The 26,545-nt window shown below is 43.1% G+C and overlaps 1 protein-coding gene across 3 annotated transcripts in view; it reads right to left on the bottom strand.

Annotated features, from left to right (window-relative positions):
• pde11al (phosphodiesterase 11a, like) overlaps positions 1 to 26,545 on the bottom strand; it is a 401,215-nt gene that overhangs the window by 161,861 nt on the left and 212,809 nt on the right. For all 3 annotated transcript variants that reach the window (XM_068058983.1, XM_068058992.1, XM_068059001.1), the window contains exons 7-8: positions 9,657 to 9,732; positions 4,230 to 4,297 (exon numbers count right to left, since the gene is read on the bottom strand). In XM_068058983.1, coding sequence (XP_067915084.1) covers positions 4,230 to 4,297; positions 9,657 to 9,732 — 144 coding nt within the window. The remainder of the gene's footprint in view (positions 1 to 4,229; positions 4,298 to 9,656; positions 9,733 to 26,545) is intronic.

Here is a 26,545-nt window from a genome sequence, read left to right as displayed (position 1 = left end):
GTGGGCCAGCCACAAAGTGCACTTCTACCAGCCAAAGACTTCAAGATCACAACTTCAGCCAGAAGACAACAGAATTACCCGACCCCACAGACTGTATATTAATTTTTACTTGTTCTGGACTCTAATCCAAACTAAACTATTGCTTATCACTCTGTACTCTATTTGTGTGGGTAATTCTCGTGTGCATGTATGAGTGAAAGTATAGCATAGTTTTATTCACTAAAATAAAAGCAAAATACTGCGGATGCTGGAAATCTGAAACAAAAACAAGAAATGCTGGATTCACTCAGCAGGTCTGGCAGCATCTGTGGAAAGAGAAGCAGAGTTAACGTTTCGGGTCAGTGACCCTTCTTCGGAACTGACAAATATTAGAAAAGTCACAGATTATAAACAAGTGAGGTGGGGGTTGGGCAAGAGATAACAAAGGAGAAGGTGCAGATTGGACCAGGCCACATAGCTGACCAAAAGGTCACGGAGCAAAGGCAAACAATATGTTAATGGTGTTTTGAAAGACAAAGCATTAGTACAGATTAGGTGTGAATATACCGAATATAGAACATCAGCAAGTGCAAACCTGAAGAAAAACAACCTGAAAAAAACAGTGGGTAAGCAAACTGAACAAACTAAGATGAAATGAAATAAATGCAAAAAATGTAAAAAGGAATGCAAAAAAAAAAGGAAGAAAAAATAACTAAAAATGACTAAAAATGAAAGTAAAGTGGGGGGCTGTCATGCTCTGAAATTATTGAACTCAATGTTCAGTCCGGCAGGCTGTAGTGTGCCTAATCGGTAGATGAGATGCTGTTCCTCGAGCTTGCGTTGATGTTCACTGGAACACTGCAGCAATCCCAGGACAGAGATGTGAGCATGAGAGCAGGGGGGAGTGTTGAAATGGCAAGCAACCGGAAGCTCAGGGTCCTGCTTGCGGACTGAGCGGAGATGTTCCGCAAAGCGGTCACCCAGTCTGCGCTTGGTCTCCCCAATGTAGAGGAGACCACACTGTGAGCAGCGAATACAGTATACTACATTGAAAGAAGTACAAGTAAATCGCTGCTTCACCTGAAAGGAGTGTTTGGGGCCTGGGATAGTGAGGAGAGAGGAGGTAAATGGGCAGGTATTACACCTCCTGCGATTGCAAGGGAAGGTGCCCTGGGACGGGGACGAGGTGGTGGGGGTAATGGAGGAGTGGACCAGGGTGTCGCGGAACGATCTTCCCCTCCCTTCCCCTGTCAGCATTCCGAAGGGATCGTTCCCTCCGCGACACCCTGGTCCACTCCTCCATTACCCCCACCACCTCGTCCCCGTCCCAGGGCACCTTCCCTTGCAATCGCAGGAGGTGTAATACCTGCCCATTTACCTCCTCTCTCCTCACTATCCCAGGCCCCAAACACTCCTTTCAGGTGAAGCAGCGATTTACTTGTACTTCTTTCAATGTAGTATACTGTATTCGCTGCTCACAGTGTGGTCTCCTCTACATTGGGGAGACCAAGCGCAGACTGGGTGACCGCTTTGCGGAACATCTCCGCTCAGTCCGCAAGCAGGACCCTGAGCTTCCGGTTGCTTGCCATTTCAACACTCCCCCCTGCTCTCATGCTCACATCTCTGTCCTGGGATTGCTGCAGTGTTCCAGTGAACATCAACGCAAGCTCGAGGAACAGCATCTCATCTACCGATTAGGCACACTACAGCCTGCCGGACTGAACATTGAGTTCAATAATTTCAAAGCATGACAGCCCCCCACTTTACTTTCATTTTTAGTCATTTTTAGTTATTTTTTCTTCCTTTTTTTTTTGCATTCCTTTTTACATTTTTTGCATTTATTTCATTTCATCTTAGTTTGTTCAGTTTGCTTACCCACTGTTTTTTTCAGGTTGATTTTCTTCAGGTTTGCACTTGCTGATGTTCTATATTCAGTATATTCACACCTAATCTGTACTAATGCTTTGTCTTTCAAAACACCATTAACATATTGTTTGCCTTTGCTCCGTGACCTTTTGGTCAGCTATGTGGCCTGGTCCAATCTGCACCTTCTCCTTTGTTATCTCTTGCCCAACCCCCACCTCACTTGTTTATAATCTGTGACTTTTCTAATATTTGTCAGTTCCGAAGAAGGGTCACTGACCCGAAACGTTAACTCTGCTTCTCTTTCCACAGATGCTGCCAGACCTGCTGAGTGAATCCAGCATTTCTTGTTTTTGTAGCATAGTTTTATTATTTTATTTAGATTGGGTTTAGTTTTTTAAAGTACAATAAACTCACCTCTTTCTTGTTTAAACTCAAGAATACCTGTCCAATTGGTTCTTTTACGAAAAGGATAAAGGTAAAATACTCACTGAAGTGGTAAGCACATCCACTACTTTTAAAAAGGAATAAACCCTGTTGTGGTCAAACAAGGGTAAGGACAACAGGGAAGCCTTGTGACCCCTCCTCACCTGATCGTAACACAACGAATAAGCACAAGAGACAACAAAATGAATGTCCACTGCATTTCTTCATCATGTAAGAGAAGCTTGCCTAACAATGTCCCCTTGCCAGACTAAGACTAAACAACTGAGGAGTATGGGGTACTTTAATTACAGTTGTCCAGCTGCAGCTGACCAGGAAATATTTAATACCGACACTGGTTCCAAAATGTAGAAACATTTTCTAATCCTCAAAATCAGCATCCCTCACCTCAATAAACTTGAAAAATAAATTAAATGTTTCTTACTTCATCCCCAAGATCTTGCTAGTACAATTTCTTCATTACATTCTGTCCATGTCTAGCCACAATGCTCAAACTATAGGCTGCAGGTTTCCACAAATTGCTAAATAAGTCATTGCACAAACAAAGGAAACATCTTTTCTTGAGGAACTATGACTCACATCTCCAACGAACACTTGAATGTGTTGGAAAGAAGTGGCTCTATCTTCGATCTTTCCAAGCACTATATTTGTATCATTTCACCTATGTGCTTACGTTATAGGAGTACAAATTTGTAAAATTACCCCTTTTGTTTTCATAGGGAAGCCCCAGCAATTGGAAGATCACACTGTACCTCACCTCTAAATCACCATTACTATTCCACCAGTAGTTAGAATAATAAATAGCTATAATATTTACATTTAAAATCTTTACTGATGTTGATGTGCATGACTCATACAAGCAAAGGACCTCAGTCAGTCTTGTGGCATTTGAGGCTCTTTCTAATTGTTGTCTCAACAGAATTCTGCTGTGCCAATACAAAGCACACTAGTAACACATTGAAAGAAGATTTCCTCAGCAGACAAAATGCAACAAAATCAGAATCCCATTTCTAAATAACAGGTTTACAATTTTGTTACACATAGCGCACAGGAAGAATCTTCCCCCATAATTGACTCATTATTGTGTTCTGCACCGCCGAATAAAAGACTGTTTTTAGGGTGTTGATGTTATATATGGCATAGTCATACAGTTCTAATACCAAAGCACTAAAAATAATTGCAGTTCAGCCCTGATTCCAGTTTTGCTGATTCAGCTCCCTCTTTTGAGTTTGGTGATTTGTCACAGCCCTTTCCCTTAATGATGTAAAAATTAAAATACTTTAAAATCACCAGAAACTTTTAGGGATAAAAGGATATTTAAGTTAACCATCATTCTTTGGATAGTTTTATTTATGGATGAGCTAACCAATATCAGTATTTCTCCTTAAGTCCTAGACTTCTAATGGGAAAAGCACTGCTGCAAATATAGTTAGCACCAGGGATTGTTAGAGCTACTTTGCTTCTCACAGGCCTCATAATATGAACAATCAAATATTCAACTAATCAGCTAAGGGACACTTTGCAATTGATATTTAAACTCCTAAAACCTGATACAACAATCAATTTTGTGCTCAGACTTATGTCAGTTAAGTGTCAACGTAACAAAAACAAGAAATGCTGGATTCACTCAGCAGGTCTGGCAGCATCTGTGGAAAGAGAAGCAGAGTTAACGTTTCGGGTCAGTGACCCTTCTTCGGAACCCGAAGAAGGGTCACTGACCTGAAACGTTAACTCTGCTTCTCTTTCCACAGATGCTGCCAGACCTGCTGAGTGAATCCAGCATTTCTTGTTTTTGTTTCAGATTTCCAGCATCCGCAGTATTTTGCTTTTATTTAAGTGTCAACGTAATGCTGTTTGCCACAGTATGGGATAAATATTGCATTTTCAAACAGGCATAATTACAATTTGCAAACACTAACGTATAGGAAAAGTAATAATCTCACCTCAAACAATCTTTGATCAGCATCATCAAATGTTTTTCTATCCAGCCTGTTAAGTATCTGAGCAACCCCTATAGCAGAAAATAAGTTTAAATATTCAACTGTTATTGTTTCTAGGAATCGAAGAAATTTTACTCTTTGACTTCCTTTTATTGCAGGTAAAGCTCATTACTATACTGCATTGATATTGATTTTAACTACATTATTCCCTATCATTGTTAAGTTGGTGAAAGAAATAACAAAAACAATAATTCATTTTGAACATTACAATGCAAAAATATATATTAGACATGAACAACTAATATAAAATAGATGATTACCCACTCTAATCAATAGCTAATAAAATAGTAATTTTTGGATCTCCATATGAAAATGTAGTCATGACACATTGCAAAGCCTTCAGCCGCTTTAATATCAACTCCACACAATGGTTGGAATTTTATCATCACGACAGGGGCCCGAAAGCCGGGACAACCACACCTCGGCCATTGTGGGAACCCCGGCCGCATTTTTCGGCCATCCACTAATAAATGAATAGCCACTGGGGCTTCCATCTCTTTAAAGGACAGGTGCCCAGCCCCATGAGCTGCCTTCCAATTGGCATGGAAGCAGGCTGCTCTCTCATCCAGGTAAGTGGGGTCTGGGGGCACCGCGGCCAGTCAGGCAGGCAGGCAGGCACCAGCAAAGGGGTGCAGAGTGGGTTGGTGAAGGTGGGGGGTGGAAGATTTTCCATAGGCGCGGCGACCAATGCCTCTGTGGGGGTGGGGGGGGGGGAGGGGGGTGGTGGCCTCCGTGGACCACAGAGTACCCGAACAGGAGGGCCCCCTTCCCCGAGCCAGCAAGGAAGCCGCCAGGGCTCACCTGGTGGTCTCACCATGCAGCGGAGGGCCCACCCGCCCGCCACTGGTGAAATGCCAGTAGCGGCAGGAAGATGCCCTTAATTGGTCACTTAAGTGGCTCAATTGGACCCAGATGGGAGGACTGTCCTCGACCTTCCTGTCGCTACTAAATTGGCATGGCAGCAGGAAGACGACAGGCACTTCACTACACCCCACCCCGCTCCCCCCAACCTTCACCATTTTACTGGCACCCACCCTTCACCTCCCAGCCCATTCCCAGAGGGCTGGTAGAACCCAGCCCAATGTCTCAGAGCTCTCAGTCTCTATGACTTTATTAATGCTTTGTTCTTAATGCACAATTTCTCCTGATCTGGATCAGCTGGCATGGAAACAAGCATAGGAGTGCACTGGGAAAAATTTTACTTTGAATTTGCCTTTTGATTCAGAAGCTCATAATAATAATCATAAGCTAACGTGTAATTCTAAGGCAACAAAAACAAGAAATGCTGGATTCACTCAGCAGGTCTGGCAGCATCTGTGGAAAGAGAAGCAGAGTTAACGTTTCGGGTCAGTGACCGAAGAAGGGTCACTGACCCGAAACGTTAACTCTGCTTCTCTTTCCACAGATGCTGCCAGACCTGCTGAGTGAATCCAGCATTTCTTGTTTTTGTTTCAGATTTCCAGCATCCGCAGTATTTTGCTTTTATTTTAGTGTGTAATTCTAAGGTTAGTGTTTGACCAGTACCTCAGGACATGCGCGATGCCAATATCATCACCCTCTATAAAAACAAAAGGTGACCGCGGTGACTGCAACAACTACCGTGGAATCTCCCTGCTCAGCATAGTGGGGAAAGTCTTTGCTCGAGTCACTTTAAACAGGCTCCAAAAGCTGGCCGAGCGCATCGACCCTGAGGCACAGTATGGCTTTCGTGCAGAGAGATCGACCATTGACATGCTGTTCTCCCTTCGTCAGATACAGGAGAAATGCTTCAAACAACAGATGCCCCTCTACATTGCTTTCATTGATCTCACCAAAGCCTTTGACCTCGTCAGCAGACATGGTCTCTTCAGACTACTAGAAAAGATCGGATGTCCACCAAAGCTACTAAGTATCATCACCTCATTCCATGACAATATGAAAGGCACAATGAAGCATAGTGGTGTCTCATCAGACCCCTTTCCTATCCTGAGTGGCGTGAAACAGGGCTGTGTTCTCGCACCCACACTTTTTGGGATTTTCTTCTCCCTGCTGCTCTCACATGCTTTCAAGTGTTCAAAAGAAGGAATTTTCCTCCACACAAGATCAGGGGGCAGGTTGTTCAACCTTGCCCGTCTAAGAGCAAAGACCAAAGTACGGAAAGTCCTCATCAGGGAACTCCTCTTTGCTGACGATGCTGCTTTAACATCTCACACTGAAGAGTGTCTGTAGAGTTTCAGCGACAGGTTTGCGGCTGCCTGCAACAAATTTGGCCTAACCATCAGCCTCAAGAAAACGAACATCATGGGACAGGACGTCAGAAATGCTCCATCCATCAATATCGGCGACCACGCTCTGGAAGTGGTTCAAGAGTTCACCTACCTAGGCTCAACTATCACCAGTAACCTGTCTCTCGATGCAGAAATCAACAAGCGCATGGGTAAGGCTTCCACTGCTACGTCCAGACTAGCCAACAGAGTGTGGGAAAATGGCGCACTGACACGGAACACAAAAGTCTGTGTATCAAGCCTGTGTCCTCAGTACCTTGCTCTACGGCAGCGAGGCCTGGACAACGTATGTCAGCCAGGAGCGACGTCTCAATTCATTCCATCTTCACTGCCTCCGGAGAATACTTGGCATCAGGTGGCAGGACCGTATCTCCAACACAGAAGTCCTCGAGGCGGCCAACATCCCCAGCTTATATACACTACTGAGACAGCAGCGCTTGAGATGGCTTGGCCATGTGAGCCGCATGGAAGATGGCAGGATACCCAAAGACACATTGTACAGAGAGCTCGCCACTGGTATCAGACCCACCGGCCGTCCATGTCTCTGCTTTAAAGACGTCTGCAAACGCGACATGAAGTCCTGTGACATTGATCACACGTCGTGGGAGTCAGTTGCCAGTGATCGCCAGAGCTGGCGGGCAGCCATAAAGGCGGGGCTAAAGTGTGGCGAGTCAAAGAGACTTAGCAGTTGGCAGGAAAAAAGACAGAAACGCAAGGGGAGAGCCAACTGTGTAACAGCCCCGACAACCAATTTGTTCTCCAGCACCTGTGGAAGAGTCTGTCACTCTAGAATTGGCCTTTATAGCCACTCCAGGCGCTGCTCCACAAACCACTGACCATCTCCAGACACTTACCCATTGTCTCTCGAGACAAGGAGGCCAAAGAGAGTTTGACCAGTCAATAGTCACCCCTCCCCAAATGATCTGGAACCTAACTGGTTTCAAACTTTGGTTTAACATTGATTCTTCCAAACTCAAAGCATCGTATTGAGAATTCAAAATGAGCTAGTAGCAGTGCCTGCTCTCTGGCACATGCTTCAATATATATACCAGTGACCTCCCTCCCACAAAGCCACGGCTCTTCATATATACTGACAACTTGGCTCTGGCTTTCCAAGCTAAAGAACTTCAGGACATTGAGAAAACACTCACTGAAGATCTATAATCTCTGGAAGCCTACTTCAGAAAATGGAGACTCCGACCAAATGCTTCCAAGATGGTCATTTCAGCCTTCCATCTGAACAACTTGAATGCCAGGGATGAACCTTATGTCCAGTTCTGTGGCCGATCACCCACCCACGACCCAATGCCAAAATACCTTGGCATCACTCTTGACCGTACAATGACCTGCTGGCAACAGCTCCAGAACATTGGGCCAAGGTCAAGATGACAGTGAAACTCATAAGGAAACTGGTGGGTACCACCTGGGACAGCAGAGCCAACACACTACCCACTGCTTCACTCCATCTGGTTTACCCAACAGCAGAATACTGCTATTCAACCTGGCTCAGGAGCCGCCACACAAACAAGATAGACATTCACCTCTGGGAAATCATGAGGATTATTTCTGGAATGTTGAGATCAACACAGCTCGAGTGGCTTCCTGTGCTAGCACACATTGAACCTCCTGATGTCCACAGGGAAAACATTCTCCTCAAAGAACACCACCACTGACAGCTAACAAAGCACTCCCGTTGATACAGGACCTCAAAAAATCCAAACACTCTCCTGAAATCTCATACCCCTACTGGAACACACTCCAAACCCTACAAACCGATGACAGCCCCAGCTCTCAATGTCGCACCACCGGGCTGTCTGCTAACATCACCAACCTGGTAACTGACCCGAATGGTGAAGTCTTAGGTTTCAACCTCACAGAAAATCTGGACAACCCTGAACCACTTGAGGACAGGCCAGGTAAGATGTGGCCACTTGCTCCACAGGTGGAATATGAGGACCAGCTCAAATTGTGACTGCGGCTATCCAAGTCAGACCATCACCCACATATTGAACTCTTGCCCTGAGAGATCCATTCCTGGTGGCATCACAACCATTCACAATGAATCAGCTGAAGCCATTGAATGATTGTTAACCTCAACACTGAACTTTAACTGCTTCCCTCGCCATACGAATATATAGCACAAGCTATGACGAGAACTGTGACAAACCAGATTAATTGCAATGGTAAGGAAAATACTGTTGTCCTTTAAATTTCAATTCCATCCGAAAGGCTACAGTGAAAGTGCAGGCAACTATGTGAACAATGTTTGATATTATCAGGAGTGATGTGCTACTCAACATGAAAAAGAGTGCAAACTGACTACAATCCTTTACTTACCAACAGAAAAACATTTAAGCAGTGCAGACTTCAAACAGAAGCTTCAGGAAATCCAGCCTTGCACAGTAGAAGCTCCTAATAACAATTTGTCAAGTCTATTTTGCTGTGTTATATTTGTACACACATTTTATTGACTGCCCATTTTGTGTAAGTGTGATTCCTTCATCTTCGTAGACGATAATCAGTTTAAGATCTCTTTCCACTTAAGCAGTGATGTTGGGAAAAATAATTCACAGTATTAAATGACATTCCCACATTTCATAAAAACTTAGTTACCTATGTGTATAAAATTAGAATATATTATTTATGATAGGAATTCCAAGCAAAGCCTTCAACTTATTCAGAGATGCTCATGTCAATTTCACCACTCAGGCTCAATCAGCTAAATCTGCACCAAACAAACCTGGCATCTTCCTGGTCTGAGCAGCTGAGTTACTAGATAAAGCCACCAGGACAGTCACATTTCACCCCTCCCCCCGCCCCCACTAAATTGGAGGAACGGCTAATTATTTCTGGATGTTGTCTGGAGCCAATGTTCTTGTGCAGAAATTTTTAAAAGTGAACAAAGAAAATTGCATCATGTTTTCGAAGTGCTGCCTAAACTTGCACATTTGCTTTGTGTACAGTATCTGACGGAAAGCTAGTTACTAACAAAGACTATTCAGATTTGCCCGGTGTCACGGGTGCACACGCTGAGGAGGAAATCAGCAGGAAGGTCATTTTTTGGGGGGGAAAAAAGAGTTAAATTTATATCGGTGTCTCTACTCACCAATGATCTGATGATTACTGTTCCAGATGGGAACACACAACACTGAGCGTATGTGAAAACCAGACATCTGGTCTGCCTGAAAAATAAACAGGCAGTGAAAATACGAGCATCATTAACATTTTATATTTTTCCAGAACATGAAAGACACGATCTTTAAGACAAAATTGATTCTATAGTAAAGTCGCATGATTATTTTATAGATTTGATCAGATGGCAAAGACGTATTCTTGTTGTGCACTGCAAAGATGTTTAACTCTTCCTTCTCAGACTCCTAGTAGAAGAGGATGAATTTTATGACTGAGACTAAATAATAGATATTGCCACTGTGTGATAAGCAAGTAATTATAATACTTGCGTTGGTATGGTGCCTTATTATATTAAAACATTTCAAAGCATGATGAATTATTTTTCAAGTGCAGTAACTGCTATTGTGTAGGGGCAGCTCCGTTGCATCACCAAGATCGCACAAGCAACAATGGGATGAAAACTTTTTGCTGGCATTGGTTAAAAGAGAAATGAATGCCAGGACAGCTCTCTGCCCTTCTTCAAATGATGCCATGCAATTTTTAGTGTCCACTTGGACACTGTCACAGACAGTAGGGAACTTGGTTTTGGTATCTTTTCCAAAAGGCAGCACTTCTGACAATGCAGATACTCATGAAATGCCAGCCTAGGTTACGAGTTCAAATCCAGTTTTAGAAAGCATGTACAAAGACCTCTGGTCCAGAGGCAACATACATTACAAATTGAGCCAAGTCGACATTGCTTGTAACACAAGTTTAAAATTGAGGCAACAGCATTGTAAATTATTGTTTTAATTTACTTATGTAATTTCTAATTCTAATTCTAATTTTATAGGGAATTATTTTAAACCTGAAATAAGTGTTGTGAACTGCAAATATGTTTAACTCTTACTAAAATACTGTGACCTTTTACAAATAATTTTCTCATTTTTTTCTTAATCTAATTGTATCCATTTTCCCCAAATATTTTTTCATCCATTTCACTAACTACCTCCTGGACACAGCTGCATATGCCCTGTGGTTGGGAGTTCCTCAGCCACAGACAAGTTCAACAGATCATTTGATGCAGTAATTACACTGTTAGACATTATGCTGTAAATTAGACTGTTTCAAATCCCAATAGCGTTTGCATTTGAATTTTTAACTATGCAAAATGTGGATATTCCAAACTACAGGAATAAATTAGGCAACTCACCAACAAAAGCTGGAAAATATTTAAGAACTGCTAGGGAACTCCTCAAGGCTCATCCCTCTATCTCATTAGGCTGACTGGAAGTTGGACAGACATTCCTTACTCCCCTAAAGCATAACAAAACCTAGACCTTGACTTTCCCTCACCCCCACTAAATTCCCAACATATGAATAAAAGTACGACCGTTTTCTTATATCTAACAAAGTCGGTCTCTCATAGACACCACAGCTACTGTTGAAATAAACCTGGGAGAAACTTTTGCTACAACTTAAAAAAATACCATTGTAGACATAGATGAAGTCTTGACTGGAAAATTGTCCTTCCTTACATCTGCATCACCATTTTTTATTTAAAATACACAGACTATTTGGAATCAGCACTGGTCCAAATTATAGTTCAAACTTCTCCAAATAGCTTAAATTCTGGCTCAGTAATAACTTGTAGAGTTTTAAAATTTGTGTTCAGTGCTCATTCTTAATCTCACCCAAGACATACATGCATTCTATGGTACCTCATCACATCTCTCAAAAATATCCCAAATTATTTAGTGTAAAATGAATTGTTGTGAAGTACAGTTACATACCAGACATTTTTTTAGGGCGGCACAGTGGCGCAGTGGTTAGCACTGCAGCCTCACAGCTCCAGCGACCTGGGTTCAATTCTGGGTACTGCCTGTGTGGAGTTTGAAAGTTCTCCCTGTGTCTGCGTGGGTTTCCTCCGGGTGCTCCGGTTTCCTCCCACATGCCAAAGACTTGCAGGTTGATAGGTAAATTGGCCATTATAAATTGCCCCTAGTATAGGTAGGTGGTAGGGAAATATAGGGACAGGTGGGGATGTGGTATATGGAATTAGTATAGGGTTAGTATAAATGGGTGGTTGATGGGCAGCACAGACTCGGTGGGCTGAAGGGCCTGTTTCAGTGCTGTATCTCTAAACTTATATAACAAAGTCCTACAAACAGGAATGAAATGACAACTGGTTGATCTATTGTATTGGTCAAAGGAACACTATTGGCCTGGATATCTTCTTCAGATAGTGCTGCAAGATCTCTAACATATACCTGAACTGATAAACGGTGCCTTGGCTTGACTTGACTTTTCATTCAACTGTACCACTTCTAAGAATGCAGAACTCCTTCAGTACTGCATTGAAGCGTCAGTCTACATTATATAACCGAGAATTGAACTCACAACTTTCTGTCTCAGAGTGCAACAACTAACATTTGGACTCCTATTAGAAGATAAGTCTGCCCATATTGGGAATGGAGTGGCGGAAAGCTGTGCCACACAACTTAATTCCATCTCCCAATAAGGTGAGTCTGGTCTATGTCACCAACTGAATAAGGTGAGGAGAAATTCTCTTCATTTAGGGAATGAGAGACAATGTTGTTGTTTCCCTCTCCCGTATTGAGGTGGCCGTCATTCTGCAATGCAGAATTGGCAAACATAAAAGATCTTTCGCAGAGTCTTAAAAATTTTTGCAGCAATGTAAGCAAACAGCACCCTCCCATTCAAACATTGGCTACCATAATTTATAGATTTGATAAGATTAGACCATGGAAAAATCCAATATATTGGAGCTGAGTGACCATATAACAGAGATTTCAAATAAAGACTTTAGCTCATCCATCTGCATTACATTATATAAATAAAGACTGATGCTTTAAAGGTGTTTTATCTGTGATGATTTTGAGGTAAAATCTTTCTCTTAGCAGAAAGTAGGAGAATGCCTGTTATTCTTCATAATAAGGACTTACTAATGAAATCACATTCTCAAATATCACACATGTCAAAGCTTGCCTTCTTGTGATTTCATTTCAGGGTCAATAACTAAGCAGAACTTAGACATTTTTTAAAGGAGAAATTTATGGAGATATTTTCCTAAGGACTCGTCACTATGACATGCCAGGAAATCTCAAGTGTGGTGCCTGTGATTTTCCATTCGTGGGGGAGACTGGCAACATTCTCTCTGCCAGTCCACACTCAGTAAATTCTCTCCTTTGTGTACACTATATATTCCATGTGTGTGTTTGTATGCTGGCTTGTATAATACCAACTATATCACTTGCCTCTTTGGCCAAATTTATAGTTTTTTTCTGTAAAAAAAGTTAAGAAATATATTAATATTTGATGTTTATGTAGAGTACCTTGCTTGAGGTTCAGTATTTCTTTATGACTGAACTACTAGTGCTGACTGTAAGGCTTGAATCACAGACGGAGCAGCTGCTTTAATATTACATAGATTTTTCTTCATTTGCAGCAGTCAAGTCTCAGAAGGGTTGTAAAACCTGGCACCAGGATTCCGAGCAGGAATTGGGACACAACTACTGACATCTCTCTTTGTAATCACTGCTGCATCTCCTGCAATTGCGGAAACAGTGATCTGATCGATGTGACATCACTATAACTTATACTCTCTGATCTATCACTGCATCCAGAATGGGCAAGGGGTGCTCAGCTGCACACCAAATAAATGTGGAAATCTGAAAGTAAGCCTTTGAACCCTGGATTCTGAAAACCCTTTGATACTGTGGTGATCTGCTTTTTTTCTTGCTTTTTTATGGGTACAAATTGTTCTTTACATAATAAAACAACATGTCATATACATTTACTTGTGCACAATAGCTCAGCACTGAGTATCTGGAAGAAGGCTTCAGTGCGCATTGATTCATTATAAGGAGAGATTCATTCTGTAGCTATTAGTTTCTAGATTTACAGTGGCACTATGACTGACTCAGGTCCTGCAATTTTTACAGTGATGCATATATCTGAACTTAAATTCAGCTATACAGAGAATGCTGACTTGTGTAATCACACTGCCACCTTTTGTTGACTGGAGACATGCAGTGAAGATCTTAGCTGATTCCAGCATCAGACCAGGTCATCTTTATGCTACCACTGAATATCATTCTAATTAAGAAAAAGATACAAATTCACTAAGGGACTTGAAAATTGCGGCGCTAGAAGGTTATGACACCTTGTTGTTCTTATGTTACATTTGCCAGGTATTTTCTCTTGGGATCTCCTGATTGGCTGCCATATTTTGGCATAGACCAGCAACAAGCCAGTCTATGCTGTCCATCCGAGGTTTCTATTGATCTTTCACCGAAGGCTATGGACCAGGTGCTGGAAGGTGGGATTAGATTGGGCGGCTAGTTTTTTCAGGCGGCGCAGACATGATGGGCTGAATGACCTCCATCTGTGCCGTAAATTTTCTATGGTTCTAATTGCCACTGCCACAAGGAAATTGCCAGCAATTGTTTTTAGGATTCATAATGGGCTGGAAATTGCTGAAGAAGTATCAGCATGTCAACAACTATTATAAATGTATAAATCAGCCAACAACTTGTGGTGAGGAAGAGATACCCTGTGAATTATGAATCGCCACAAGTTGCTGGATTATTTGTGCTACTCCACAGTCAGCTTCCCAAAAATGGCATATAGCCCTTAACCTCCCCATGAATTTCATGACGTTGCCACATTTGTACATTAATTTCCCATTAAACTGGTCACAGAATGTTAAGTCTAGTGATTAATAGTGTAAGTACCTTTTTAACAATGTATAATTTAACAATAAATACTGACTGCCAAAAAACCTCTCTGGTTCCGAAAGTTAACAATTAAAAGTGCAGAGTCTCATTCCTTCAAGGTTGTGAATTGTTGATGGAAATTTCAAAAATTTTACATTCTCATTTTTTCGACTTTCCAATCATTCTTTCCCTCTTTTGATTTCTCCTTCTGTACAAGATTTGAAATTGAATTCATTCACTTTAATTCACCCACCTTAATGGTATTTCCTCTGTTTATTTCTCAATAGTTAAGGAGATACGCTATTGGTCCCTACTGTTATGGTCAAGTGAGGAGGGGTTGAAGGGCTTCCCTCTTTTCCCTCTCCTTGTTAGACCACAACAGGTTAAATTCCTTCTTAAATTGGATGTACTGGCCAATTCAGAGGTGTTTGATTGCTTACTTGCTATGATCATAACAAGAACTAATTGGACAGGTTTTTTTGAGTTAACAAAAAAAGAGGTTAATTTTATTGTACCTAAACCAAACTAATAACATAATAAACAATGTGCCAACTTTCCCTGTCACACACACACTAGAGGTTTACACACACACAAATAGGTTACAGGGTGGGGAAAGATAGATTGGTTGGGTTAGAGTCCATAGAAAAAGGTGTCATGCAGACCCCCACCTGCCAAGAATGAGGCATATTAAGTTCGTCATAGGAACATTAATTTTAAACTACTGCTAAAATGAAGAAATGACTTGTTAAAGAGATCACCAGATATTTGGACTGGAAGGACATTTGTAAAGCAAGAGACGCTGCTTGTGGAGACAAAGGACTATTCCCTGATCCAATTAACCCAAATGGATTTTGATCACCAGACATTGAAGATGTAAGGAAGCACATTCCTTATGCATTCCAGGAACTACAATCCACGAATGCAGAAGTGGTTAAGCCAATTAGTCACATGACTGACCTACTGGCCAACTTGGTTTTTTGATTTATGACACAGAGAAAGGAACAGAAGGCAGTTTTGCAACTGAAGCTGCAACAAGCAAGCCTCTCTCCTGGCTGTCTCTCTCTTGCTTTCTCCCAAGCTACCGGACCCACAGAAAACACGTAAACCTCAACAGAGAAAAGACTCCGGCATTGAAACAAGTTCAAGAGTGAACTCGGCCCCAACAAATAGCAGGACTGACTGGCAACCGATGACTCCACATTGAGCTCAAACTTTTTCCCTTTATTTTTTTCTACTTTTCTGTCTCTATCTGCATGTGTGTTTTTCGCATATGCATGCCAGCGTGGTCACATCACATATGCGTAGTCGTTAACCGAATTAGAGTTTAAGACTAATAAACTTCCACCATTCTTGTTTAAATCTAAGAAAACCTGTTTGATTTCTTTGACTTACAATTGGAAAGTGGTGAACAAGGATTCACTGAAGGGGAGCTAAAACACGGTGTTTTTAAAATTAAACCCTGTTACGGTTAAACCAGGCAAAGGCTGAGAGAGAACCCCTAGACCCCTTCTCACCTGGTCGTAACAAAGGGTATACAGTCTATGTCATTTGGTGAGTCGGCTGGCTTCTAGCTGAATTCAGTGAGGCTTTTAGTTTGACAAGGTAGATGACCAGTTCGGTGAGTCTCTTAGAGATAGAGATGTGGATGATTTCCTCCAACGGGGTTTCGGATTGTAGCCAGAGTATGCAAAGGTGGTCAGTCAACAATCAGGATTTGAAAGCTTTCAAGCTGGAATGGAGAGAGAGAGGGAGAGAGATGGGCTCCCTGCAGAGAAAACACCAGCTTAAAACCACAGATGGGGAGGGGCTTGTCACATGACAGTCATTCAAACATAGCAGTTAGCTGTATTTTCCTGCTTGCTGAAAAGAACAGGTAGTTCCTTTAAACTTCTTGGATCTTGGTTCTTGCTGGAAAATGCACAGACATTTAGTCTCCCTCCTCATATTTCTTTGCAAAGTAGGATACAGTGTAGCAAACTAGGTGATCATCTTAAGCTGCCAGCAGTCATCCTGTTTTAAATGTTCTTTTTAAATTTCTTCCAAAAGAAAATTCAGATCTCCAGTCAGTGAGCCAAAGAAAATTATCATTCAACAAAACAGATTGGCGGAACACTACATTCACCAAGATCCCAGATGCCCTGTTGACCTTGCTGCTCCATTTTCAACTTACATTTCCAGAAACTTACAGGACAAAGAAACATTGAGCTGAAGGATGCAGGAAAACATCAAACTAACTGGGCACGCAGCGAGATGCCCCACTCCAGCAAATTCCGGCCCAATAACATAGCATTACATGACAAAAGAACAGAGCTAGGTTTGTTATAGCTGAATTTGTTTTACCTTTCAGCAGCTCACTATTAGCTTGCAAATCCATCTTGCAGATTGATTGACTTCAACAGTTTGGATCTGAAGAGCTGCTTTATTGAAACATTGACACTGAAAGGTTCATCCCTAAATGTCCAAACTCATACACTGATACATCATTCTAAAGCCCATTTAGGTCTTTTTTTTTGATGGACCAATAAGGGTAACACTGGGTTGCCCTCGGGTCACCAAACAAAAATCATCACAACATGAGCCCCTTTTAGGGCACCACTAATGTGGGATGCTCCTTATCATACTGAAAAGATACCAAAACAAGTACCTCCAAACAAAAGGATACATTCCCATAGTTATTTTTTTTAAAAGCTTATTGCTGAATTTTATTAATTTCAAACAGTGTGCAGTATATATTAAGGCCTCCTCCAGTATAGACTAATTGGCTCCAACTATCAAATATGTGGAAGTGAAAACACAGCCACTGTCAGTCCATCTGCTTCCTGCCTTCCTGCAGTGCTGCCACATTTTAGGTGCTTGTAGTTGTTTTTACCTTAAATTGGTCTTATTGGCATACTAAAATCAGGTGGACATTCTTTAAAATCTGGATTAGTGCTGTGCCTTTTTTCTACAGATTCGAAAAAGTAAATATTAATTTATGCTCCAATCCCTGATGGTGCTGACAATCATACCCTATGAAATGAAAATGAACGAGTAGCAGACTTTTCTGAATGAATTGGGAAAATTTAATTTTGTTATATACTTAAAAGCAATCTACGAATACGATATCGATTTATCATATTAATATTGAATGAGAAACTGATCATCTTACTCATTTGATTAGCAAGAATGAAGTTAGCTTCTCAATATATTACAAGAGCTCAGAAAGTATTGCTATGGTCATTCAAATTAAATAATTTACATTTTCTCTCAGTTGTTGGGAAATATCACAATTGAAATAAATACCTCAGTGTCAACATTTTCTGAGAAAAACTGTGCCAAATAGTTTAGCCCCGATATGTGAGTTGATGATAGTGTGTGCAACTAGCACTGTACAAACTACTAAGAAGCTATGAAATGGCAGAATTCATGAGTGTGATTGTAAGCAGTCGAGTCAGCCTGGCACACAAAGGCTGGAATCTTCCTGCCACCTTGGAGGCAGCTTTGGAGGCGTTGGTTTGGAGGGGTGGATGGTGGGGTTGGTGGGCGGGAAAGTGTCAGAAAACCCTATTGGCACGGTTCCCTGATGCTGTCCCATCCCTGGGTGAGTTTCCCAGGACTGTGCTGCCATGGGAATCAGCAGCTTTCTCCACAGAAACGGGCAGCTAATCGATCCAATTAAGACCCCAATCAGCGGTCATTGAACTTTCCCAGTGTCAGACGGGCCCCCATTGAGTCTGGGGGGCCCAGAAACTGCATGGAGGTGGCCTCCCAGCAGCAAGTTGGAGGGCTATCAAACCCCAATGCCGAAGCTACAAGGTTTAAACAGTCGCAGTCATGGTCACATTCTTTCCTGTGGATTCCCCCCAATACTAATGATCTTAACACCTCTGGGCCTTTTTTAGAAATGTTCTGCAGCCATGCGAGAACACCTACATTTTGAGGAGCCTCACCTACCTGCCTCAGCAGCAACCACCTCTCCTGATGGGGCTGCCGCCTGTCCAGTGCTGCGGACCCTGTCATTGGGTGTCCCACCCACCATCCTTAATTGGACAGTGAACGCGGAATTGGCTGCCTCCCATAAGATTGCAACGCTGTGCGGACGTCGGACGCCAGCACGCTGGGGACCCGGCAATGGTCTGGATTGTCAATTATTTCCTATGTCTGGAAGATTCTGACCAAAGAGTTTTAACAGACTTTTCTTATCAAAGAAAATAGAAATAGTGGGTATCTGAAGTTTGCAGTGCATGTCAATGAATTGGGATTTAGAAGCAGAGGACTCCTGATTAACCATGTGAAAAAATAACAGTTGTAAAACAATTGATAATGAACATGAAATTAATGTGACCTCTCAGCATGCCTACTAATGATAAACAGGTTGAACAGTTCTAATTAAATACACATGATATTAAATATAGAAATAAATGCAATGGAATAAATTTTAATATTTAAGCTTTTTGTTAAACTAAAAACATGGAGGAAATTGTCCTCCCTGAATCTGCCCAAAAGTGGCAGAAAATTCAGGCAGTGAGGACTTCGTCCATTTCATCCCCTCAACCAAGATTTCTCTCCCCTGCCGGTGCTCACTCTTTCCCCATCCCCATCAGTAAGAGGTGGCGGGAAGATATTGGTCAAGTCCCTGGAAGATTTTCCTTTGTTCTGCCTCCTTTACTGCTACTTCCTGAGGCTGCCATCTGGTAGCTGCCAGTAGGCCCAGGACAGCAGCAGTAAGAACCTAATATAAAGCAAAATACTGAGGATGCTGGAAATACTCAGCAGGCCTGGCAGCATCTGTGGAGAGAGAGACAGAGTTACGGAGTTCTGATGAAAGATCACCGACCTGAAACATTAACTCTGTTTCTCTCTCCACAGATGCTGCCAGACATGCTGAGTATTACCAGCACTTTGTTTTTAGTAAAAGCCCAGTATTCCCCAGTCAAATTAGAATGCCTGGTAGTGGCCTGTTCTCCCTCCAGCCAGTTCCAGAGACTTCCCTGCTGAAGGCTTTGATCTCAATTGAGGGCTTTAGTTGGAGCTCTCCTGATAATTTGGAGTGCCTCTATTTAACAGGCTGGAAAAGACCAGCTGGTCCATCAACCACACATTGATGACCACAGCATAAAAAAAAATTTCCACTCATTCCCATAGCCAGGTAATCTTGTGGGAGGGGCAAAAAACAGAGAAAAAACCCAGGGTTACTAAGAGGAAACATACTATGGAAAATTCTTCTCTGGCCCCCTCAAGCGTCTGCCCCTTTAATGCCCCTCAACACCTCCTCTGGTGCTGCAGCGACACTCCCATTGCTACACTTCCAGGATTCTCGACCTATCCCACTGGGAACCTGCCATGCATATGCAATGAACCCTGACCCAAGACAATTGGTGTGGTGATGTAAAAACAAGAAATGCTGGAACCACTCAGCAGGTCTGGCAGCATCTGTGGAAAGAGAAGCAGAGTTAACGTTTCGGGTCAGTGACCCTTCTTCGGAACTCTCCCCTGCCGGTGCTCACTCTTTCCCCCTCCCCATCAGTAAGAGGTGGCGGGAAGATATTGGTCAAGTCCCTGGAAGATTTTCCTTTGTTCTGCCTCCTTTACTGCTACTTCCTGAGGCTGCCACCTGGTAGCTGCCAGTAGGCCCAGGACATGGGGTTCCGAAGAAGGGTCACTGACCCGAAACGTTAACTCTGCTTCTCTTTCCACAGATGCTGCCAGACCTGCTGAGTGGTTCCAGCATTTCTTGTTTTTATTTCAGATTTCCAGCATCTGCAGTATTTTCCTTTTATTATGGTGTGGTGATGTGGTGGTTATAGAAAGGAAGGTGGAAATCCAACCTGTTGGATCTCCACCTTGAACAGAATTTACCACCCCTTCCCTCACCTCCCATATTATCTATTTACAGGATTTTTCTTTTAAAAAGAGCTAATTACAGAATTTTGGGAGGTCCTGTCTAAAGAAGATCGCCCACAGGATCATATTGTGGAGATAATGTCAAGTGAGTTCCAGTGGAGGTGGACTATTGTCCCAATAGTCACTGTAGATTGTCTCTCACAGAACTCATAACAGAGCCCAGAACTCTAAGAAGGAAGTGTGTTGATTTATATGAGGTGCAAAATAATGCCAATCTTTTCCATTCACTGTTCCTGCCTAAATTGCATAAAGTTAACTGATTTTGACATTTTGTTGAGCAACTAAGCAAATCCAGACTGAACAGCTTCAAAATCATTTTATTTCTATTCAGCTGATGTCTTTCAGCTGCATGTTCTGGGCATGCAGTAGCAGATGGTACAAGGCCAACAGGTGGGATTTCCACCTGCCTTTCTATAACCACCACATCACCACACCATAATAAAAGGAAAATACTGCGGATGCTGGAAATCTGAAATAAAAACAAGAAATGCTGGAACCACTCAGCACCTGTTGGATTTGTTGCCACGTTTTTTGTTATTGGAGTCTTTGGCACTATCCAGAGGCGATCCAAAGCAGGATTCTTCCAAAGGTGTGATATCATCTTGCCACTCAATGCCACAGAATTTCTCCTTGATTCTGGATCAGTAACCATGCTTTGATTTCCTTTTTCATTTTCCCTCATCACCACTGTTTTCATGAGGTGATGATTAGGTAATATGTTTCAGATAATTTGGATGTGGATGAGTCACTTGTAAAGATATGAAATATTGATCTATTGATGCATGACGGAACTGCACAGGTGCAGATTCAGAAGTAAATATTGCTCCAAAAGATATGAAGAAAAGAAAAAGTTGCATTATATCTCACCTCTGACAATCTCAGGAAGTCCCAAAACGCTTTACAGCCAATAAAGTACTTTTGAAATGTAGTCACTGTTGTAACTTAGGAAAACACGGCAGTCAGTTTTCACACAACAAGCTCACACAGATAGCAATGTCCTAATGACTAGATAATCTGTTTTTGTGAGGTTAATATTGGATTAGGAATTATTTATAATACTTGATCCACCGCCCAAGACTATGGAAATGAACATTGTAGATATCATTTTATAGACTTTATATCCTGTTATTCACAGTCATATTCTAGTAGGAATACTTCAGACAAATAAAATGTTGTTGAATTTTACATTTTTAAGAGAATTATTTTACCAAAATCTGAAGATTTTGAAGAGTTCTTATCTTCAACTAGAAGTTTCAAGAACAGTGTCACTTTGCCCTTTTACATGTTTTTTGAGAGAGCATTTGTTTTAGTATTTGATTGGTGCTATTTTTATCCACCTTTCTCATGACAAAACTTTTGAGGATAATTGGAAGTTTTTGCCTTTTTCTTTGATTTTTATGATAACCTTTGCCAAGACCTCGCAATGGCTTTTATTAGGTTCACTGTCCTGAATAGGTGCAAAGCAATTAAGGAGTTCTTAGAAGGAATCTTTTTGCTAGCTTTGTTAATCTCAGCTGGAGTAGCAGTTGAGGCCCTGGAACTGAGTTCAGTGCCTTAGGACTGGACAGGGGTGGACAAAGTCAGCCAGTGTTCCCAGTCCCGATCACCACCCAATGACTCCTATTGGAGATTGCATGTGGCTGAATTTACGTGAGAGCAGGAGAGGATTTGGCAACAATGGCTCACTAATCAAATAGCCTGTACAAATCAGACCTTAATTTGGGGTACAGCTCTGGCCAGGCAGCACTTCAATTGCTCCACAGATGCCCCATCTCCAAATGCTACCATATTTCTGGTCCCGGAATCACTAAAATATTGGAGGCAGGCTCCTTCACCTCTGCCGAACAGCCCCGCTGGAATAAGCCTGCAGACCTGCAGTGGCAGCCATAGGGAGCTTGCGGTACTGAGGAAAAGAGGCAGCCAGTGAGCGCCCGATCAAAGCATTTTTTTTAAACTGGAAAGTTTTGGTTTGAAGTAATGGGATCTATGCACTGTGTACTGCAATACTCTGAGGGTTCTTGCACAGGTACCTTCACTGTTTTTAGCTTGAGGTATCCTTCCACCAAAATCTTAATGATGGATGCCAGAACTTAATAGGTGGCTTCAATATCTAGCATTTGCAATCACCCATCAATTTGATGAGACGCTGTTTGCCCCATAGAAGACCAGCCACTGGAAAATAGTGCAGAGGCAAGGATAAGGTTGAGCATGTCCCAGAATTGCTTTCCACCTCTGCCTGCTTACAGATCCCCTGAATAATTGAGAGTGGAGAGAACTGAAAGGCTCAGAGCTCACATTAGGCTGGAATATGGAGAATTGCAACTGACACAAGATATAAGACATCTATCAGAGCCTTAGGTACCATACTGCAGTGGGACCTAATTGTTTTGAGAGAGGTGTGGAGGAAATTAACAAAAAAATCATGTTTTAACAAATTCTAGCTACAAGAGACAATAGAGGTAAATTTCCATAAAGATACTAATTTAACACCAGCACTGCCATTTTGGAGCTTAGCACTTCATCTATGTCCTCTTTTAACCTTACACAACTGACCATGTGTTCAACAGCAGGAAGGATCCCATGACTCGCACTATTTAAAGGAATCATCAACTGCTTGCAGCTTAGCATTTGATTCATTTCCACTGGCTCTTGCTGCAATTGTATAAATGTTTGCCGGTTTCCAGAGTTTTTAAAGGTGCTGAAGTTGACAGAGAGTGATGTAGCATGTGCTGAAGGACTTTGTCCTGAATTCAAGGAATCTGCACAGATCATTTGGTTCCAGATATGGGTGCAGTCGTTTGCATCCCCCTTAGCCTGCAGAATGACAGGGAGAATGAGTAGAAACAACAGAAAGCAGGGCAGACAATTGGAAGAGGAGGAGAAACGCTATCAGCAGAAGGCTATATCCGAGCAATTTTCCTACCTGAACTCAACAAGGAGCAATGAGCCAGATTTTCAGAACACCCTGAGTGCAGGAACGGAGACGAAAACAATTTGTAGATCGCATTCATGGAGGTCAGCATTGGGACTTGCTGCCTCTGGAACGCGGCACCATTTTTAAAGGGACACCAGCAGTGAGGAAATGGGTCAGGTGCACGCCACCAATTAAGTGCCTATTGAGCTCATTAATGAGCTCATTAACAGGCTTGTCAGTATCAGTTTACAATTTTTGAAGGCTGGGAACAGGAAAGACGCCATAGAGTTGTGAAGATGTGAACACTATGGAGAGCCATGAAGGCAATGGGAAGGACTGATTGAAATAAAGCAGAGACAGCAAATAAAGCTCAGCAGCTTCAGATGTGTCTCAGTGTAGTTATTGCTGCAGCTGGAAGAGTTGAATTTCTCATTGTAAGTGACAGGAAACCAGAGAAGGACGTGAGACTGCTGGCATCACAGGGGCAGCTGGGGTTGGCAGGGGAAGGCCTGGTGAACATACAAACTCAGCTAAGGAAGTTCAGATATTGACAGAGCAGCCAGGATGAGCTGCAGCAGATGCAGCTTCCTGGACAGCAGGAGGCCAGAGGAGCACAGCGGGAGGTGGGCTGCAAGGGGACAATGACATCAGGTGCACAGCCCAAGAGTCAGTTAGCTGTAAATGACAGAGCGTCAGTGCTGTAGGAGGCTGTGCCTGTCCAGGAAGATGGTCTCGGTCCTGTGTTCTCTGATGCACAATGACCTGAGACCTCACGGTCCCTATGGTAGTCCCCTAATTGCAGCCATCATGGTCTCCATCGACCTGAACTTCTTTGAAACCGGGTCATTCCAGGGATCAGCTGTGGATCTAGATGGCATCTCGCAGTCAGCATCTCATTAGTCTAGCAGCCAGGTCACAGATGCCCTTTTGAGGAGGATGGGGAAGTACACCCAATTTGACACAGATGGCCTGCGCTGGCATAGAGGGGATTGGGTTCAGCCTCTATCGCTGGATTCTCCCAGGTGCAGGGCATCATCACTTGAGCCCATCTGCCCATCAAGGCACCCAGCGACCAGCCAGTGAGATCCATCAATAGGAAGGGCTTGCACTCCCTCAATATCCAACTGGTCCACAACCATAACACAAGCTTCCTCTATGTTTGCACTTACTTTCCTGGCTGCTGCCATGACTCCTTCATCCTCCGCCAGTCCAGGGTGCCTCGGTCCTTCACTCCATCCCCCAAAGTGTATGGCTAGCTCCAAGGGACAAGGGAAATCCCTTGAAGAGATGGCTACTGACCCCAGACTGAGGTCTAGAGGTGAAACAACCAATGCCACCAACTCAGCAGGCCAACCATTGAGCAGGTCATCAGGTTTCTGAAGAAGCAATTTTGGTGCCTGGATGGGTCGGGAGGTGCCCTCCAATACCCTTCTGCAAGGGTCTCAGTCATTGTGGTAGTCTGCTGCGTTCTCCATACATCACCCTCCAAGGAGGTGTGAACCTTGAGGACAGTGATGCCCTGGAATGAGACAGCTCATTGTGGGAGGAGCAGAGGTAAGACAGGAAGAGGGGGCAGAGGAGGATAACACCAGAGAGGTGCCCCTGCTGCACGATGAGGTGCCATCCTCCTGCCACCCTCTGGGAAGAGGATCTCGGTACTCATGGCCACTAATATTAGACCCAGGTGGGCATTGATGAAGTGAGGGTCTGCCCTGCCCCTAGTGCCAGGCCTCCAGTTCCCCTGTGACATCTCACTTCCCTCTGATGCTGTGGAAAGCAGATCTCTCCCTCAGTACAACCATCAACCTAAGTGATTGATGGCTGCTGTGGAAGTCTACACGAGCCCCACGCTTGATCTGACCGACTGCCATTTTCAATCCCCCTGGCTCAAGGAGGACAGGAAACCCATCTCCATACCAAGTAAGAGTTTTTCCACTTGAAAATTACACCTCTGAATCAGCTTCCCAGAGGAGGCAGGTTTCTGTCCCAAAACCAGACCCAGTTCCTGTTTCCCACCTCCAAAATGACAACCCAGCCCGATGTCTCAGATGTCTCCTTTCACTAAGGATGCCCTCACTGAAATCTGCCACCACAACAACAACCATAACAACAACCTCAGAACAGGGCGAGGACAGTTTCGCCGGTGGCTGTGAAGGTGACCATGGTCATGAACTTTTGTGTTTCTGGCTCCTTCCAGGCTGGAGCAGATGACATTTGCAACATCTCCCACTTCGCTGTCCACTGTTGAATAAGGGAGGTCACTGAGGCTCTTTATTCCAAGAGAGCTGAATACATTTTATTCTTTCTTGCCTCTTCCACGCTGGAGAGGACGGACTCCAAGCTCTGCACAAGGCCTCGTGCCAAGTTGGTGGAGACTCCTCCATGCTTCTTGACATTATCTGCAGGCTTTCTGGCAGGCCTGCCAATATGCCAAGCATTTCATTGTGCATATCCATCAATCTTATACTGTAGGCCGCCCCATCAAGGTCCTCCTCTGAGTGCTCTGCAGCAGAACTCATGTGTCACCTCGTCCTGCAATGAGATGACACTGTCCGTTCCTCCTGCCCTGGCTGCAGGCCACTTGTGCTGCGTGTCTCACCATGTGCAGATCCCACCTCTAACCTATCTTTTGAAGTACACACAGTGTCAGTATCTGAGCTTGTGGCTATGAGTGAGAGAGCGAGTTACCATGTTTTTTTATCATTTCTGTCTTTCTGCTCTTTCATGTATTTCTCTTCCACCACTTTTTGACCAGGTGGCAGTTCTTGGGTAACTGAAAGGAGAAAGGCATAAGAGCAGGGTTGAAGTGAGGGGAGGTGGAAGGTGGGGGGGTGGGAACACTAGAGATGCTTGCTTACACCATCAACACCTTGCAAATTAGAAGAGATTGTGGGATGAGGGGGAAGTAGGTTGTGAGGAGGAGAATCAGCCTCATCACTGGCCACAGTTTCAGCTATGGCTGCTCCAATTTGCCAGTTCATTTTAGCTAGTTCTGCTTTCATGACCTCATAATTGCCCTTATTTGAGTTTAATATACTAGTCTTGGAACCATTCTTCTGTCCCTCAAACTGAATGCAAAATTCAATCATATTCTGATCGCTGTTACCTCGGGGAGCCTTCACTATGAGGTCATCAATTAATCCAATCTCGTTGCACAATACAATGCTGGTTAGCTCCAGAATGTGCTGCCCTAAGAAACTAACTTGAAAACATTCTATGAATAGCTAGCAGTGTGTGCAAGCTTGAGATGTGGGTGTAAGGCAGCAGTGCTAAGTGTGTGAGGGTGAGGTGAAGTTATGAATGCTACGCATGCATTGTGATTGATAGAGATTATTGGTAGGTGAGTGA

This window comes from Heterodontus francisci, chromosome 2 (genome assembly GCF_036365525.1).
Source record: "Heterodontus francisci isolate sHetFra1 chromosome 2, sHetFra1.hap1, whole genome shotgun sequence".
NCBI lineage: Eukaryota > Metazoa > Chordata > Chondrichthyes > Heterodontiformes > Heterodontidae > Heterodontus > Heterodontus francisci.
Note: the sequence above shows the minus strand (reverse complement) of the source record. Positions and strands in the feature narration are given on the sequence as shown.